Source organism: Littorina saxatilis, linkage group LG4 (genome assembly GCF_037325665.1).
Source record: "Littorina saxatilis isolate snail1 linkage group LG4, US_GU_Lsax_2.0, whole genome shotgun sequence".
Taxonomy (NCBI): domain Eukaryota; kingdom Metazoa; phylum Mollusca; class Gastropoda; order Littorinimorpha; family Littorinidae; genus Littorina; species Littorina saxatilis.
This window is the reverse complement of record NC_090248.1, coordinates 36,236,837-36,256,780: the sequence shown is the minus strand read 5'-3', so window position 1 is coordinate 36,256,780 and position 19,944 is coordinate 36,236,837. Positions and strand designations below refer to the sequence as shown.

The window sequence follows — 19,944 nt, the reverse complement described above, 5'->3', positions numbered from 1 at the left end:
GTAGTGAATATAATTATATTAAACTATAAGACTTACTCGAAGAATATGTCGGCAATAAGTATTTGACTGAACAAGTTAGAATCGAAAGTACAAGTTCCGGAAATAGACCCATTTCCGTTATCTTTGTTGATGGTTGTTTGAGTTTCAGCTCGCTTGCTTTGTAGCAAAAGAAAATGATCGAATGCATTTTATTCAGTGAGTTCCACCCCACAGCAGGACCTAAAATAACTTGTCAGGTGAGTTCCAAGACCAATAGTTTTACATGAATGCTTTGAGTTACAGAAATGTTCAGTGATTGCGTGAACTTGAGTTTCCAGTCTTGTATCTCCTTGTCTGTGTTTTAATCGATTTTTCGAAACAAAACTTTGCAGAAGCATTGGTCTTTCTTCTTAATCGCAAAATGAGCAGGGTTTTTATTTTATTTCTCCATTTAAAAAATTTAAAAAATCACAGATCGGAAACCGTCCGATCTCATGTTCTTGTGATGAACGAGATTCTCGCGTACTCGCGTAGCAGACGGAAATGGCTACTTTGTTTTCGTTCAACAGGAGCATTAACTTTGTTTGTATTATTACCCTTGACCTTTGTGCGTCTATTTTGGGAAGATGATAAAGCAGGTATATTTAGGGTACATTTAACTCGCGCAGAAGAGTAAAGTTGTAGATCTACGACAGATATGAAGGCAGGCAGATGACCGATCAAAGAAGTGCGGAAAGAGGAAATCTAATTTTGCGAACCATTTTTGCTCCTGATCGATCTCCATCTTCGCGGCTTTGAGACCATCGGCAGTCCTCATCCTGCCTATACGATGAAACGCGCAACAGTTTTCAAGAGTGGTCGGACAGAGGGGGGAAAAGTGATTGCCGTGGGCGGCTCCATTCCAGACTTGCTATCAAAAGCGAGCGAAAAGCTAGACTTCAATGTTACCGCATTGTACACATCCACTGGAGGTCTCATTGACGATGCAGACCTGATTAGAGATGACGAAGTGTTGTACGCTAGTGGTGGTGAGCCTTTTGCCCGACCGCGCTCATGGGCGTTTGCACAAGCAGTCGGCGGTAAGGTTTACCGGGAGGAGAGTGAAACCAAAGAGCCGCTTGTTCACTCCAGCCATCAGGAGGTGTGTAATCAATCAGAATGGGTTCACTTGAATGTGGGTGGAAAACTTTTCACCACTACTGTTACCACACTCACACGGACGGATGGTGACAGCATGCTAGCACGCATGTTCATGCATGGAGACGTGGAATGGCAGAGTGCTGTGGACGAAACTGGCGCCTACCTCATCGATCGTAGTCCTCTGTACTTTGAGCCGATCCTCAACTATTTACGCCATGGTCTGCTGGTGCTGGACAAGTCAGTGAACCCTGAAGGTGTCCTGGAAGAGGCCAAGTTCTTCGGTCTGACTTCGCTGATAGAACAGCTGGAGGACGTGATCGAGCGTGAACAGCCGCCTGACGATTCCACACCAATCAATCGGCGTGAACTTGTCATGGCCTTGATGGTGACACCCACCAACAAAGAACTGAGATGTCAGGTATGGGCTTACATTTTTGCTTATCATAATGGTTACACTTACAGAGTTGTCAAACTCTCAAGGACAAATTAGCGTTAGGGTTTGGGACGTCGGTGGTGTATTATCATGCACATGCAATTATTATTATCAGGGCATATTAGATTTGTGTGTGTTTGGACTTTAATTAGCATGTTGGGCTAAGGAGTCATACATTATTAACTGGGTGTGTTTTTTTCTCATTTTTGCACTATACATCCCAATTTCTTTTCAAAGTGTGCTTTTCTACCCTTGAGTGTAGTGCATAAATTCACTGGCCTCTGTTCAGCTTGAACTTGACCTGTACACAAGTAATCTTTCTTTTAGTTGTATCAATGTGGTCAGTCATAACAACAACATATGCAGCCAGTAACTATAAACTATACTCTGAAAGTATAAGACGTTAAAGAAAGAAATCAGAGTTTCCTGCCTTTGACTGACCATATGTTTTCATCCCGTCCCTAGAGTAGAACTGTTTCAATGTTTTGTTAGTTTATCAACATGACCTCTGTTAGTCTGTACCACTTATAGCCTGAACTTGACCTGAAGTCATATCTTTCTGTCAGTCTTATCAATCAAATCATTCAAAACAATAGCAGATGCAACCAGAACATTCTACCCTGAAAGTATTATCTATCAACCTGACCTGTACGCACACAAGTCACACCTTTTCTTATCAAGCAGGAGTTAAATAACTTAAAACAATGACAGACTCACCCAGAAATTCTGCTCAAAATGAGAAAGTACATCAATGTATACACTACATTCGCGCCTGTATAGCATAACCATCCAAGGGGCCGACAGAAAGTAGTTGTTAATATGTTATAGACAGGTGTTTTCTATGGAAAGGTTAATTTTATATTTATGTTGCGAAAAAAAGTCAGGGATCCTTTGGGGCGGTCGTTGTGAGCAGCTGGTCGTTACCAAGAGGTGGTAGCCAGGGCTGGTTCAGCTGTATTTTCTATCATGTCAGTAGATTGCAGTGAACAGGTCAAGGGCCTGTAGCTCGTATTTTCTTGGCTTTCACTGTTTACGAGCAGCAACTAAGAATGTCCAGTGAATGTTGCATAGATAAAAGAACAGAGGTACAAGGGTCATTCTGGGTCTTATTCAAAGCGCTGACCAGTGGGCTGAGATAACTAATGAGTTTATCTGTAGATTTCCATCAACAAGAACAATGAGCAGTAAAAATAACTTCAGACGACCACACCTGATGCTTATTTTCAATGCAAACGCTTGCAGAAATGGCATGGTAAAGGTAGGTTGGTCAACAAATTCTTCAGTCCTGGGGCTTCGATCAAAATTATATTGATAATGAAAATGATCTTTGACTCTAGACTGTTGAACACAAATGCTGAAGGCAGTAGTTTGGTCAAGAAAATGTTCAGTCCTGCATGATACAAGACATCTCATGCGCAGTTGTTCCTTGAAGCACTATCTTTAACTTTTGTTTACAAAAACTGAAGGTGGAATAGGATAGGAAGGTTATAGTTTTCAACATTGTGCAACAGTGGAACCCCCCTTTTTAAGACCTCCAAAAATCAGAAAACCAGGTCTTAAAAAGGATGGAATCTTAAAATGGGGGTAAATTTACTGATGTTATGAACCGAAAATCTGAGAAAACAGGATCTTAAAATGGAAGGAGTCTTAAATTAGGGGTCTTAAAAAGGGGGTTCCACTGTATTGAACTATTCAACACAAATATTGAGTGCAGAGGTTGGTAGAAAGAGGGGAGGGGGTTTATGGGTGTGTGGAAAGGAGATTTATCTTTTTAGCTTAATTTGTGCAGAAGATTATGCTCACTCAGACATGTCACACGGTTGCAGGGTGTGAACTTCACGGGAGCCAACCTGTCCAAGCTGGACCTCCGCTACATCAACTTCAAGTACGCCATCCTGCGCAAAGCCAACCTGTCTGGCGCCAACCTTTCCTACTGCAACTTTGAGCGCTCTGACCTCTGTAATGCGACCTTGGACTCGGCAAACCTTCTGGGGGTCAAGGTCCTTTGCGCCAACATGGAGGGGGCATCCATGCGGGGCTGCAACTTTGAGGATCCTGCAGGCAGCAGAGCGAACATGGAGGGAGCTCTCATGAAGAATGTCGACCTTGAGGGAAGTCACATGGCCGGTGTCAACTTGCGGGTCGCGAACTTGAAAAATGCTAACCTGCAGAACTGTGATTTGAGAGGGGCTGTTCTGGCTGGGGCTGACCTTGAAAATTGTGACCTTTCAGGCTGTGACCTCCAAGAGGCTAACTTGCGTGGTGCGAACTTGAAAGGGGCTACCTTTGAGCTCATGTTGAATCCCCTCCATATGGCGCAGGCTGTAAGGTAGATGTCTGAGAACAATCTTAGCTGACAGTAAAAGTAAGTGGGGGAGGGGGGGGGGGAGGTGAAACATGCAAACTTTATTGTGGCATTAAGACTTAATGAGATATGACAACGACTAAACACTAAAACAGACCAAGAAATGTCTTGTTGACAACCTGTTCAAAAGTGACATATCTGCCGTAAACTAACGAAACAACGTTTAACATTTTTACAATGCAAATAATGTCACATACATGTTCTGAAAATTCTTATATTTGTTCTCGGAAAAATGACAAAGAGCTTTGAAAAAGAAGGTGGTTGATGCAAAAGACTAGTGGATAAGAAGCCACCCTCATGCGGAAGGTTGAGTGTTCAAATCCTGAACGCGTCAGGTGGGTACAGGGTGGAGATTTTTTTTTTTATCTCCCAGGTCAACTTATGTGTGCAGACCTGTTAATGCCTTATCCCCCTTCGTGTATACAGGCAAGCACAGGACTAAGTGCGCAAGGAAAAGATCCTGTAATCAGAGTTTGTTGCGCTACAGAAACACAAAAATACCAAGCATGCATTCCCGGAAATTGGCGTATGGCTGCCTGAATGGTGGTTAAAAAACAGCCTTGCACATAAAAACCCACTCGTGCAAAAACATGAGTGAATGTGGGAGATTCAGCCCATGAACGCAGAAGAAAAAAATGAAACTTGTCTGGGTGACTTAGAAATATTAGCTTTGGAAAAGAACAGGTAGCGTCGATGCCAGGCTGTGTATGTAATGGTATTGTATTTTTATTTTAAGACTGGATATGTTACTATGTATGTAAAAAATAAATGAAACTCTGCATTTTGTTCTTTGTGAAGAGGGGCATTTTCTTCATATTTTTATATTTATATATATTTTTTTTTAAATGAAGGCTAGCTTGTTTGGGGAAATTTACTCATGTGATTAATCCTTTTTCTCTGGTTTCATGTTTAAAAAATGCTAGTCATGTTCAACTTCACAATGTTTATTTTACCGTGTGAAAATATTGTTTTTGGACATTGGGGACAAGATCAAAACTGCATTATTTTCTGTGGGGAATGAAATGATAATCAGTATTTGCTGGACATATTTATTACATTTGGATTTGTAAATGTGAGTGTGTGTGTGGGGGAGGGGGGGTGAACATGTAACACTTTTAGGGTGTTGAATCATGCATTTAATGTTGTTCCTGGTAAAGAGAATAACTTATAAGTCACTCATGTACAAGTGAGTGAGTGAATGATGGACACTCGAATTGGTCTGTGTTTGTATCAATGGACATGTTCTGTCATTTTCGGACTAAAAGGCCCTACTTTAATTTGTTTTTGCTTGCTCTGTTTACCTCTCTGTTCCTTCCTGCTCCACTCTTCTTGCAATAATCAACCAATATATTGGACATCAAACACAGTGGAACGTTTAAAAAATTAAGACTTCTTCTTTAGTTTAAAGACTTTCCTTTTTCAGATTTTCTGTTAAAAAATCTACATTTACCCCAAATTTAAGGATCCCTCCTTTTTTAAATTCTTATTTTCTCAGATTTTTGGAGGTCTTAAAAGGGGGAGGGGGGGGGGGTGTTCAACTGTATATTGGGACAGCAGATTGGTAGTGCATTATGATTTATAGTCCGAAAAATACATTATGTTTTTGTGCCTGTCTGTGGCATTACTTCAGTCTGCTCTTTTGACCAACTGACATTAGAAGGCTTGTCAACATGGACTGAGTATTTGTGGGATCTGATTTGGTTAAAGTGTGTGTGTGTATATATCCATGCATGCGTGTGTACCAAACCTTAGGTGTGAGTGTGCTTGTGTATTCATGCATGTGTATGCTGGTGCAGAAGATACTGGTATTATTGCCTGGTGACTCTTGGGTGCAATGAAACTAAAATTGCATTTATTTTACGCTGAACTTGAAATTATATGTTGAGAGAGAGAGGTGCAAGATGTCGTGAGACTGACAGAGGTTCATGTATCGAAGCAATGATTATAAGTGACATAATGTATAGCAACTAATTTTACTACCTGAGTGTCTGAATCTGATAATTGTAACATACTTCTTACACTGCCTGCAGCGTCATGTATTGTATAGATCTGTTGTGCAAGTGTAGAGTCTCTCGTAATTATGTGATTGTTGAGATTGCCAACAGTATCAGTAAAACCTGCATACCATTGTACAAAGTGTTCATGAGATTATAAAGGGTACACACATCTGCTGTCAAGCTTGCAAATTTTAAAGTTACCATCCTTCGCGTGTACACGATCATGTTTTCCATCACAGATCTAGCTTTTACATGGAATAAAATCATCTTGTTTTCCATCACAGATCTAGCTTTTACATGGAATAAAATCATCATGTTTTCCATCACAGATCTAGCTTTTACATGGAATAAAATCATCATGTTTTCCATCACAGATGTAGCTTTTACATGGAATAAAATCATCTTTTCATTTGGACACCTACACTGTGTGACAAAAATAAAAAAAATAGAGCATGCTTTCTGTGCAGAGTGGGGAATCGTTGCTGAATTAATTTAGCAGATTGAGAAAGGGTGTTGTTCCAAAATGAATTCAACAAAAAGTTTGATACATGTGTTAACACTATTGTGACTAGCACTGCCACGGCGTTTACGTCCTGCCTGCCCAAGCTTGCCACCAAGAAACTTCCCAAAAATCAGTAACTGTAAAGAAATCTGTCTAGCAAGCTTGAATTAAGTCCAATCACCACCAAATTTTGTGTCCCGCAGTGGGGCACTGCGGTTATGAAATTAAAGGCCCCTCCTGTTTTTGGAACCGCAGGAGCTTTCTAGTTTGCTGTTAGGTAGATTTTTGGTTCCTCTTTCCTGTCATGCTCTCTTTTTCTTCATGAATTCTTTTCTTTTTTCTGCCTTCTTGCTCATTCACCTGTATTTTTTCCAAAAATCTCTTCTCTTGCCGCTTGTCTCGCGATTCATGTATAGTTTAATCTGTTAGTGTTCTGATGTAAGTCCAGCAGTAGATAGGTTAAGCCTATTTTAACATACTGGAAACTGGTAATCTTCCAGTAGGTATTAATTTAGTTTTACTAAAGCCTGCTGGGACACAAGTAATGGGTTAGTGCATTTGTAAACAGGAATCGCTTGACAAGTGGCCCCCTTCATCCCCCTTCCTTGTCCTGATATGGCTCTGCGTAGTCGGCTGGACGTTAAGCAACAAATAAACAAACAAACAAACAAACCAAATTTTGTGTACTAATTCAAAAATGGATGCCCAGTTCAGTCGTGCTATTTATAAGTTTGTCACGCGATTTGTTTTAGCAAAGGGGGGTGAAAGGGGGATAATTTGTGTTTTTTAACGTTTTTTTGTGTGTGTTTTATTTTCTACTGCTTTTTTTAAAAGTTATTTTTTAACAGAAAGTATTATAAATAATGTTATAACCAAACAAGGTGTAAAACCTATGAATTAGCTGAAATATTGTTAACATTGTACACAGAAATAAGGAGACAGTACAAAGAAAAAAACAAGCAAATCACGCATTCACTCACAGCATCCTGACTCAAATGAAACAAAACTGTAACACTCACCAAATGATGTCTAGGTAATCCATATTGAATATAAGTCACATTTTCACAACAAAGTACCAACTGTACACCTATGAACAATTCCAAAAGGATTTGAAGGCTCCAGCCATCCATTGTTATCAGTGCTGCCACGCCCCCATAGCTCCTGCACGATTCCGAGATACATGTTCGTCTAGCAGTATCACCGCCTACCACGTGTAGTTTGCCGACTCGTACTAGCAACAACGGGACTGTTTCTTCCTCACTTTCACTGCTTGTATCGCTTTCGTGAGGCGAAAACGATACGTCCGAATCATGCTCTACGGGATCCTATAGGTCCAACATCCGGAGAATCTCCTCCCGAGACAAGGCTCGCCTTTGATTCATTTTTTTTCCTCAAAAACGCACACAAATCAGGCGGATTTGCAAATGGCAGAAGGGGACGCCAAGTGTATCAAGGGAAACAACTCAATTTATTTGCAAGCTTCAAAAACCGGGAAGCAATCACGAGTCGTGTACCCTCTATGGCTGGTACTGAAAAATGCGCGTCCCGTCCATGGGCGTGTCAGCGCTGGTACTGATTTATCAGTGTCCCGTCGCGAAAGTGTTAAAGTTGAGGGATGCCCTTATTATGTGCCTGTGAAAAACTGGACAGGCCTGTGGTGGTGACCACGGTCACTTACACAAGGAATCTACCTTTGAGTCTTGTGTTGCACACTGCAACAAACCCTTTCTACCTCTAAGTTTTATCAATTTCATTGTCGGTTTTGATCTGATACTATCACCAGCAACTCTTTTGATAAAGTACACACTATCCTACAGTTAAAAGGAAGTACAGGTGCACAGTAATTGTTGTAGTCTCTACAATATTTGTATTTTATGGTCTTTGAATCAAGAACATGTAGAACCGTTGGTAGCAGATGCAATAACATGTACGTCATTGTTATTGATGGTTGCTGTACATGTATTTTGTGTGCCATTTTGACATCTATTGTGGCTGCTCTCCACTATTAATAAATTTCCTGAAGAGTATAACTTATTTTGTGTGCTTGTGTATGTGTGTGTGAGTGTGTGTAGATGTGTGTATATATGTGTATACATGTGGGTGTGTTCATGGGTGGGTGTGTGTGCATATATCAAGTCTTATCGCATTTTTACTGATCACATGACAAAACATGCATTGGTCAACTACGCCTCGATCTGATATGATTTCAGCTTTCTCGACATTCAGACTGATAAATGTTGATATCACAGTCAAATCTAACGATAACTAATAATATCTATCGCCATGCATATCGAGTGGCTTTGATAAATTTGACAAGTGTCCGCCCCGGTTCTGATTGGAACCAGTGAACCGTGAATCACAAATTGAGCTACCGAGCCCTTGCAATTAGACAGCTTTTAAAAATCCAAGTTCAAACAAATCGGGTAGAATCCTGGAGCCCTGCATGACATTTTTTCATACTAGTTGAGTGGCACAGCAAGGTTGCCTATGCTAAGTGAGGCAAGCAGGCCAGAGTCTATGCAACAATTTCGTGCTAAATTGACAAAAGTTGAAATAAAACTGGTTCTTATAAAAAAAAAGGGGGGGGGATGAGGGGCAACAGCCAATGGGATTGCACGATCATCTCCAGTGAGGTGCTATGCCTAATTCTCACCAATTCCTTCCTTGCCGAGAACAGCCCCCAGGAAAGGCTCTTTCTTCACTCAACTCTCAAAATGGAGCTGGTCTCGCCACCATGAAATACCCATTTGAGTGCTAGCAACAAGCGTCGTATATTTAATTTTTTTACAATGGTTTGTATATAAACAGTATACCAGAAAAGTTTGCACAAAATCCAGATTCAGTTGTTTTCTGTCTGTCCATTATATTTAAATCATTTATAGTTGTTTTCTTCATCAGAACCTGCTACTGACTTTGTAGTAGGTACACCTTTTAAATGTTACATATAAACCCACAACTGGGAGCCATCTGCACTAATTTATATTACCTAATAGGATGACTATAGTGTCAATAATGTTAGGTTTTTTTTTCTACAGACCCCAGATGACTTTTTGTCCAAAGAGTCGTTTGATGCCATCCAGAACTTCATCATTACAAAGAGAGAGCTGGAGGGACGATTGATTACTGTGTAAGTAGTCAGAGGTTTATTTGCCAAGTCTTTATTTCATAACAGCAGATAATGTACTGTTTTCTGCTTTGAAAACAACCAAAGAAACAAGGTTGCATGGTTAGGTGTGCATGTGTGCGCAATTGCAAGTGTGTTGATGTATGTGTGTGTGTGCATGCGTGCACACGCGTGTGTGTGTGTGTGCGCGAGTGTGTGTGGTGTCAATATTTAATTTGTATACTGTCAAAAAATTGTGGCATTTTTTTTATTTATTACTGAATTGATTTTTATGCAGCAGGGAAACTTTCTTTTCATGAAATAATGGGTATTACTTTGACTCTCTCTCTCTCTCTCTCTCTCTCTCTCTCTCTCTCTCTCTCTCTCTCTCTCTCTCTCTCTCTCTCTCTCTCTCTCTCTCTCTCTCTCTCTCTCTCTCTCTCTCTCTCTCTCTCTCTCTCTCAGTATATATATATATTTTCCTTGATTTTGTTATATATATATATAGAGAGAGAGAGAATACAACATGGCTTGCTGTGTCGTACCAGATTTACACGAGTTTTTTTAAAAATATTGAACTGCGAGCGAAAGCGAGCTGTTCACTATTTCAAAAAGCAACGAGTGTAAATCTGGTATAATACAGCAAGCCATGTAGTATTCTGTTTATCCTACATACTGTACTTATGTGTATTTTACTGAAAATATTTAGGTGTAGTTCTAGATAACAAGCTAAGCTGGTTTAATCATGTTGATGCTGTTTTTAAGAAGACGCAGTCAAGATTGTTTTTCCTGCGCAAGCTGAGATCATTTCATGTGTGTAACAAGATGCTGTACATGTTTTATCAGAGTATGGTGTGCAGTGTGATGGTGTTTGCATCAGTGTGTTGGGGAGGGAATGCCACTGCAAGGGACACTGGCAGGCTGAACAGGCTGATAAGGAAAGCGAGTTCTACTGTAGGCCAGAGCCTTGACACCCTTGAAGTCTTTGTCGAAAGAAGGCTTGCCAGTAAGTCCAGAGCTATTCTGTTCGACCCAGGGCATCCCCTCCACGACGCACTGATGGATCTCCGCATCACACGGAACGCTCGGTTTCTCATGCCTAGGTGTCGAACGGAGCGTTTTCGGCGTTCTTTTCTTCCTGCAGCTGTGAGATATTTTAACAGCAACCGAGCCATTGTCCTGGCCACAGACTATCAGTGATGCCTTTTAAATGTACCTCTTAGTGATAGATTTAATATGATTTGATGACTGTTTGACCTTTGATCATAACTAGTGCTGTGAAAATGAGCTCTAGCTTTGTTGTGATGGTGTTGACACTATATTTTGCCCAATTGAGTCTAACTACCTGATGGCTAATCTACTGTGATACCTGTGATAACTGATGATGATTACTGTTATTGGTTTTATGTGTTTGGTTGGTCTCTTCTTTGGTAGTGCAATAGCGTTAATTATGGATTGTTGTTATCATCATTTACATAAAAACTTATCTGTTAATCCAAACAATGATATAATTACTGTGATGTTCTTAACTACACTTTAACATGGAATGTATGTATGTATGTATGTATGTATGTATGTATGTATGTATGTATGTATGTAGGTAGGTAGGTATGTATGTAGGTATGTATGCATGTGTATTGGTGTGTCGGTGTGTCAGGTGTGCAAGAAAAAAGGGTATTTTTTATCATGGGTTTTATGAATTTTCTTCTCTTATTCTTTTATAATTATTAATTAATGACCTATATGTGCTGATGACCAATTTAATTTCCTTTGTTGGATCAATAAAATGTTATGAGTTATGAGTTATGAGTTATGAGTTAAAATGTCCTGCAGTCGAGGCAGCTAAATTGAAGACGCTTGTTTTGGAACCTCGATCTCTTCTAAAGTCTCGTGCAATCTATTACGTCAAAGCAAAGAAACGTCACTCTGAAAGTGTGGTGTGACGTGTTACTTCTAAAAATTCATGGAGGGTAATACTAATTAGCGAGCGCAATTTTTTTTTCTTTATAATGACGTTTGTCTCGGTGACTTTGGCATCATAAGCAGTGGAAAACACTGGACCCTGCTAGACTTGCTTGACATGACCTCATTTACATGATATACACACATGTGATTTGAACGATTATTATCTCACGAGCGTCTCTCTCACGTATGTAGGATAAATATATATATATCTCATTTGCTGGATCTTGGTTGTACTTTGCGGATATACTGAAAATGTTGTTCACTTTTAATTTGTTTGATTTGTTCATTTTGCAGAACTGCATTTGGCAAGAAATTTGTGGGATGCCCTGTGGTTATTGACAACACAAAGTACAAACGAAATGCACTCATCTTCAACGTTAGCTTCGTCTTTGACAAAGACATCAACACTGCAACCTATGGGCCCATTGTTAAAAAGCTAGCTGCCTACATGGTGCAGCTAGAGGTAACAAATCAGAGCTTACTTCTTCAGCAGTGTGCTTGTGCATTTTGTATAACAATGTACTTGACTTAAGTAGTTTTGGATTTGTGCTTATAATCAGAAGAACATTCTTCGATATTGGATTTTGAAAGTTGGCATATTTTTCAAATAATGTTTATTTTACCAAATTTCTTCTCTGTTTACATTGCCATGTCAGGTGCTACCTTTTCCTTTTCAAAATAGAGGTACACAAAAATGAACAAACTACACATTGCAAGGCCCCCCCCCCCCCCTTCCCCCCCCTTCCCCCCCCCTTCCCCCCCCTTCCCCCCCCCCCTTCCCCCCCTCCCCCCCCCTCTCTCTCTCTCATTCTTAATCACTCGCCCCTATCCCAGCCTCATACATACAACCTTTGATTAATTAATCGATGTGACTAGCTTGAAAGGACCTACCCATAATGACCACCCAAGGGACTGACCAGAAGTGATCGCAATTAAGAAAGAGGTGGTTGCTATCATAAGGTGAATTATATGGAATAAAATTTGTCGGGGATCCTTTATGGTCGTTGTGGGCAGGTGGTCACTATTAACAAGTCACATGAAGCGATATAAAAACATTTAGTCAAGCTGTCGGCATGAAAGGAACGGATTAACACCAACAGTCATCGCCGAGACTATAATAAGATGGTCTCGACTAACCACACCGAAAAACCAAGACTGGTCACTTTCGTGTCCGTGTAGCGCGCGAACGCAGTTCTTAATTTCTTATTTCTTATTTTCTTTAAAATTGAGGACATTTTTATAGTAAACATGACATATGTATATGTTTTTGAAATCAGGAGAAATTGAGGAATTTGATGCAATAATTTTAAAATCGGTTAGTGAAAATTTGATTTTAATGACAACTTTAATGAGCAAACTAATCAACTAATTTTTACGCTGCCGAGCTGAAATTCAATCCCATAGTCCGGACTTCGTCGAAAATTGCTTGATCAAAATTTTAATAATTTGATGGAAAAATGAGGGCGTGACAGTGTGGCCTCAACTTTCACAAAAAGGCGGATATAGCGTCATCAAAGACATTTATCGAAATAATGAAAAATACGTCTGGGGATATTATACCCAGGAACTCTCATGTGAAATGTCATGAAAATCGGTCCATTAGTTTTCTCTGAATCGATGTATACACACACACACACACACACACACATACATACACACACACACACATACACCACGACCCTCGTCTCGATTCCCCATCTATGTTAAAACATTTAGTCAAAACTTGACTAAATATAAAAAGTGGTTGTTGAGGCAGGTGTGATTGTAGTTGAATCCAGAGTTGTGAGGTTTAAAGTGATGTTGAGAAAGACCCTTCTGTTGTATCACTCAATCATCGTTCCTTATTAGGGATTGCTTTATCAAAATGTGGCAAAACAGTCAATTTCTCCATATCGACGTCGTTGTAGAATTTTGCTGTAACAAATTTTAAGCAGAAAGACAAAACTGATTCTTTCTTATAATGAAACACGGTGTTTATATTTGTTCCTGGTATTGATAAAAAGATAAAAGAATGTTAATTCATGTATTGTCAATCGTATTAAAGAGAATATTTCTCATTGAGAAAGATTAACTAAAGCACAAAAACATAAAAATCAAAGTTACACCAAAATTCCAGGACGACATCGATATTCAGTTGTTGATGTGTTCAGATGGAGAGTCAGTTCCTCTCCAACAAGGACAAGGAGCCACACATACAGCAGTTCCTGGAGAGAGTGCGAGACGATCTTAACAGGGATGGAGTCTGCAGTCTACCCATGGGTAAGTACAGTGGAACCCCTTTTAAGACCTCCAAAATCTAAGAAAATCAGGTCTTAAAAAGGAGGTAAATTAACAGAGATTATGAACAGCACATCTGAAAAAAAAAACAAGGTCTTAAAAGGGAGGTTCCACTGTACGCAGAGCTTAACCTTTGTGGTTTTGCAATAGGAATCATCATAAGCATGAAAGAGCTATTACCGCTGTCAATGTGTAGTACCTTGGTTTTGAGATACATAACTCACTTGAGGTTTATTTTGTGTCTATTTTAAGACTGAATCTTAGCATCCTGAGAATTGTTACAAACTGCATGGCCCTGTTTACTGTGGAGATTATCCACATTGATTGTGCCATTCAAGTGTCAGCGGCTGCATAACTCTAATATCAGAAGCACTGCAGTTTCTCAAATGTCTTGAAAAAAATGCTGTCTTGCTCAGGCTCAGTGTCATACAGGCTTTTCAAAACTTTTCTACGGCACACATTGACAGAAAGAATAGAGGGACTCGTTTGCTTGTGTTTCTCTATGTGTTTGTAGAATTGTTCTTTGACTTTGTGTGCCGCTACCAGCCAGCTACAAAACCAAAAAACATAGAAAATTCAATCACACTGGATAAATGAGTCGTATTCAATATCACCTACATTCTTATTTATGCTCTTTGTGAGCTTCAGAGGGTAACAATGTGTGTGTGTTTTCCAGGTGACTCGTGTACAGTACACCTGAAGGTCACACCTGAGGAAGGTCAACATGTGAACGTTCAGGATCATGATGTCCCCATACTTGTTGCTTCGCGAAATGAGATAGCACATCATCCCTGGGATCTTACTACACAACAGGTCTGCCTTAATTAGTGTGTGTTTGTGTGTGTGTGTGTGTGTGTGTGTGTGTGTGTGTGTGCATGTTTGTGTTTGTGTGTGTGTGTTTGTGTGTGTGTGTGTTTGTGTGTGTGTGTGTGTGTGTTTGTGTGTTTATAGGTGCATCATTGTGATCGTCATGCTGTACACTTTGTTGATGTCTAGGGCTTTCGATCTGACCGTTGTCTGATTGTATCTCTCTGTCTTGAATGTCTGTTTTTAATCCTTTCCATTCTCGAGCTAGGCATGGATAATATGGTTTTGTGAAAATGTCCCCTTCCCCTTTCCTACACATGTTCCAACCACAGTGTCTTTGTTGACAGATTCTGCATCATGTGGATGGGACGTCGCACGTGGTGAAGATTGCCGCTGAAGCTGATGTGGACATCAACTTAGTCAAAGCATGTCTGCAGAATTTGCTGTGAGTCAAAATGACTAAAGTATCTGAAATGTTGTTACTTGGTCGGGATTTACTACAGAGGATCCCCCATTTACGACCTCCAAAAATCCAAGAAAATCCGGTCTTAAACAGGATGGAGTCTTAAAATGGAGGTAAATGTACAGAAGTTATGAACAGACAATCTGAAAAATCAAGGTCTAAAAAAGGGGGGAGTCTTACATTGGGGGGTCTTAAAAGGGGGGTTCCACTGTACTGGCAATCGGCGTATGGCTGCCTGAATGGGGGGTAAAAACGGTCATACACGTAAAAATCCACTCGTGCTAAAAACATGAGTGAACGTGGGAGTCTAAGCCCATGAACGAAGAAGAAGAAGACTGTACTGGCACAGTGCTTTTTCCATTTGAAACGTCCGAGAATAGGAGGTCTTATAAGCGAGGGGTCAGAGTTCAAAAATAGAGGTAATTTTACAGGTGTTGTGAATAACAAAATGTGAGAGCACAGAACCTTAGGGATTGATATCATGTTTGTATATTTATGCACACTGTGTTTAAAATTCTTTAGAAATGAGATGAAAAACATACACATACTTGCGTGAACACACACACACAGCCACACACACACACACATGCACACACACAGCCACACACACACATAGCCACACACATGCACAGCCACACACACGCACACACACACACACACACACACACATTAACCTGTGTCTCTGCAATGTTCTGCTTTTCAAGTGCTGACATATACAGTACATTGAGTGTATATAATATAGCTGAAGTCTTTTGACAGATAACTTACATGTTGCTTTCTTGTGTTGACTAGATTTTGTGTGTGGTCATTTTCAGGTATTTCAATGTTGTGAAAATGGTGTCAGTTTTTCAAGTAAGTGTTTAATAAGTTTATGTTATGTTTTAGAAAAAAGTATGGATGTGTTGGTAATGTGTGTGTTTTATTGTTAGGGAAAGAGAGAGAGAGAGAGAGAGAGAGAGAGAGAGAGAGACAGAGACAGAGAGACAGAGAAACATAGAGAGAGACAGACAGACAGACTGACAGAGAGAGAGAGAGAGAGAGACAGACAGAGAGACAGAGACACAGAGAGAGAGAGAGAGAGGGGGAGAGAGGGGGGAGAGAGAGAGAGGGGGAGAGAGAGACAGACACAGACAGAGAGTCAGACAGACACAGAGTCAGACAGACACAGAGAGAGAGGAGAGAGAGAGGGAGGCAGGGAGGGAGAGAGGGAGGCAGGGAGGGAGAGAAAGTGTGCATGTTTGTTTGTGTGTGTGTGTGTGTGTTTGTGTCTGGGTGTGAATACTGATTTGTTAAACATTCGATGTGTTTGAGCAGTGGTCTTTTATTATAAGTTTTATCTTTGTTTATTTTTATTTTTATTTTTTAACACAATAATTTTTAGGTGTTTTATAGAAATATCATGAGAATACAGTGTAAAATGCTTGTACATGTATGTGAGTGTGTCTTTTTATGTTTCAGTACTGCAATGTCTACACGTGTACACCAGACGTCCATAAACTGTTTGCAAGTAAAGATCTACAGCAGGAGTGTGTTCGCTATGTTGCGAGGAATGGTTAGTGTTACCATGGCTACCAGAAATATGAAAGCAAGCGGATATTGAGGGCATGTTAAAAGATACAAAACTGGTGGGTGTGAAAGACTGCTTTTGTTGTAGAAAAATGTGTTTTCATTTTTATTCGCTCACCTGAGTAATCAAATGAGCAGCGTCTGTATGGACGGCTGGCCACCAAAAAGTGTCAAATTACTTCATGCGAAGGTGAGTTGTATAGCTTTTGCTTTTTACATTTAGTCAAGTTTTGACTAAATGTTTTAACGTAGAGGGGGGAATCGAGGCGAGGGTCGTGGTGTATGTGTGTGTGTGTGTGTAGAGCGATTCAGAGAAAACTACTGGATGGATCTTCATGAAACTTGACATGAGAGATCCTGAGTATGGTATCTCCAGACGTTTTTTTCATTTTTTTGATAGATGTCTTTGATGACGTCATATCGTGAAAGTTGAGGCGGCACTGTCACGCTCTCATTTTTCAACCAAACTGGTTGAAATTTTGGTCAAGTAATCTTCGACGAAGCCCGGACTTTGGTATTGCATTTCAGCTTGGAGGCTTAAAATTTAATTAATGAGTTTGCTCATTAAAGTTGTCATTAAAATCGATTTTTCGCAAACAGATTTAAAATTGATTGCATCGTATTCTTCATCACATTCTGAATTAAAAAATATATACATATGTCATGTTTACTCTTAAAATGTGATCACAAATAACGAAAATAGATTAATTAGTCTTCCGATTAAAATGTAAGAAATCGATCCAAAAATGATTTCATCTTATTCTTTATCATTTCCTGATTCCAAAAACATATAGATATGATAGGTTGTATTCAAAACAAGCTCAGAAAGTTAACAAGAATACAGAAAAGCGCGCTTTCCTGCTTAGCACAATACGCTACCGCGCTAATCTGGCGTGTCAATATCACTACGTTTTCCACGTGGGAGGTGAGCGATTTCCTTCATGCGGGGATTGACGAAGCTGTACTGTCTTGGTGAAAAAATACAGTGCGTTCAGTTTCATTCTGTGAGTTCGACAGCTTGACTAAATGTAGTAATTTCGCCTTACGCGACTTGTCTTGTTACTGTCGCAGTCCAGGAATATAAAGGTTATATCTTCGAAATCCTGACATCACAATATGATTGTCTTCCTTTTGAAGTACACATTCCAAAAATACATTTTCAAATCACTTGCACGTGAAAAAGGTAGGACAGGGTAAAAAAAACCACCATGTTGTGAAAGAAAGAACGTTTCTCTGTACGAGTACATGAAATTAATGTGTTATGTTTAGCTTGGTTTCACTCTTCAGAGCAGTGCCTGCCGTCTTTCCGAGACGTGTTCATGCTGTACTGTAACCTGACCCCAGGGACGACGGTCAAGGACATCTGTGCCAGGTTCAACCCCCACAGTCTCAAAATCGATGAAAAGTAAGGGCAAACTTAGGTTGTACAATGAAAATTTCTTTTATCCCAAACACACAATGTCACATGCACTCACACACACTGACAATTCTCTCTCTCACTCACACACACACACACACACACACACACACACACACACACACACACACACACACACACACTCACACTCAGTTTTAAGACTTTATCATTTTCTGTTTGTAAAGTTTTTAAATTTGTCTCCATTTGGGACTCCTTTTCATTTTAGGCACAGCTTTCTCAGATTTTGGGTAATCAGTAATTGGGTCAACAGCTTCAATACAAGAGCAACGCATGAATCTTTTGTATGTGTGTATCAGGCGGCTGATTCAGTTTGGGGTGCTGAAGGGTTTGATACGACGCATGCAGAAGTACCCAGTGAAGCTACCCAACGAGAGTGCCATAGACTTGTCACCTAGACTGCTACCTATCAGCAAGTGGCTTGGCGGAAACCACAGTTACGACGAAATCTCCTGCAAGACAGGTATGAATTTAGATGGAATGTTCTGTTCTAATCATAGGCTGATTTTGCTATGTCTGAAGAAAGAATTCTGGCAAGGGGAACGAAATATTTAACAAAATATTATTTTGTTTGTTTGTTAACACTTTCTACCCCACCTATGTTGATCAAGTTTTTTTTTTTAGCCGAGACCAGCTGTGCTGCAGCAGGTCACTCAGAATTGTAGTAACTGTGTAGTAACTGTGTATCAACACTCTGGAATGCAGGCGTTAGATGGACGTTACAGGAAGCGACTGAAGCTAACAGTCTGAGCGGATATATCCGTACCTTGTCAGATAGAGCCATATAAGTGGGTACGGATATATCCGTACATGGGAGACGGTGAGTTAAAAGCAAAAAAAGGATAGCATGTACAAAAAATATGCAGAGGTAATAGCGCAAATTACTCTCATCACACAGAAACGTACTTGATTGCATACATGTTCTAATAATTTTGTTCTCTTCAAATTCTGTCACCAGGCTTGAGTCACCAGGAGCTTGAGGAGCTGATAGAAAAAGACCCAACCTGCGTGGTGTGCTGGAAGTGATTATTCCTACAAGTATATTGTTATCATCACATTCAAGCAGCATCAGTAACCTGAGGAAAAACTCTTGATTTTGTGAAAAGCGGAATGGTTGACGAGTTTTCTGTGGCAATGGACAAATCCTGGAAATAATTCTCTTGGTTTTTTTTGGATTGTCAGAGTTGCTTCCCCTGGAAACACTGAGACAGAGAAAAAGTCATTTGACATTGTAGGCCTTTCACTAAAAAGGAGCGTGTCTCGCCAGTTATTGCATTGGCCTACGCCCCTCGCTAATGATTGGCCTACAGTGTCACCTGGGTTTGTTTGCTCTAGTATTTCAAGGGTGAGCAAGTCTTCCACAGCCCATACTCTTGACAGAGTTATTTTCATATATCATCTATCATCAACAAAGTTTTCTGCTTTGAAAACAACCAGGAACAGAAGTTTACATGGTGAGGCACTATGCATGTGTGCTCAATTGCAAGTGTGTTGATTCATGTGTATGCATGCATGTGTGTATGTGTGTGTGTGTGTGTGTGTGTGTGTGTGTGTGTGTGTGTGTAAGGGTGTCTGCAATAATGAGTAGGTATGTGTGAAAGTATCTGCATGTGTGTGTGTGTGTTTGTGTGTGTGTGTGTGTGTATGCAAGTTTACAAGGATTTTCATGCAAAGGTTTTTGATTTTTCAATCTTTATCAGCATGACAAACTGTAAAATATTTTGTGGTTTTGTCAACAAAGTTAAAAAAGAAAACGGTAGAGAAATAAGCAACAGAGGAAGAGGGAGCGAGAGTGATCGAGGAGACATGAAAACCCAAAGTTGACTAATATCTGGACAAAATAAAAATGCTGGAATTGTGTGTGTTTGTGTGTGTGTGAGTGTGTGTGAGAAAATACAGATGTGACACAGAC

General features: G+C 40.0%; 2 protein-coding genes across 2 annotated transcripts; both read left to right on the top strand.

Annotated features, from left to right (window-relative positions):
- The first annotated feature begins 110 nt into the window (after positions 1-110).
- LOC138964623 (GATOR1 complex protein NPRL2-like) lies at positions 111-19,892 on the top strand. The gene is made up of 11 exons (XM_070336628.1): positions 111-236; positions 9,452-9,543; positions 11,779-11,947; positions 13,635-13,743; positions 14,438-14,574; positions 14,916-15,013; positions 15,847-15,883; positions 16,490-16,583; positions 17,885-18,002; positions 18,332-18,495; positions 18,991-19,892. The coding sequence occupies exons 1-11, from the start codon at positions 174-176 to the stop codon at positions 19,056-19,058; spliced, it is 1,149 nt and encodes a 382-aa protein (XP_070192729.1). The 5' UTR covers positions 111-173; the 3' UTR covers positions 19,059-19,892.
- LOC138964622 (BTB/POZ domain-containing protein KCTD9-like) lies at positions 494-8,446 on the top strand. Its single transcript, XM_070336627.1, has 2 exons — positions 494-1,537; positions 3,379-8,446. Exons 1-2 carry the CDS (start codon positions 809-811, stop codon positions 3,883-3,885), a joined length of 1,236 nt encoding a protein of 411 aa, XP_070192728.1. The 5' UTR covers positions 494-808; the 3' UTR covers positions 3,886-8,446.
- Positions 19,893-19,944: the final 52 nt, after the last annotated feature.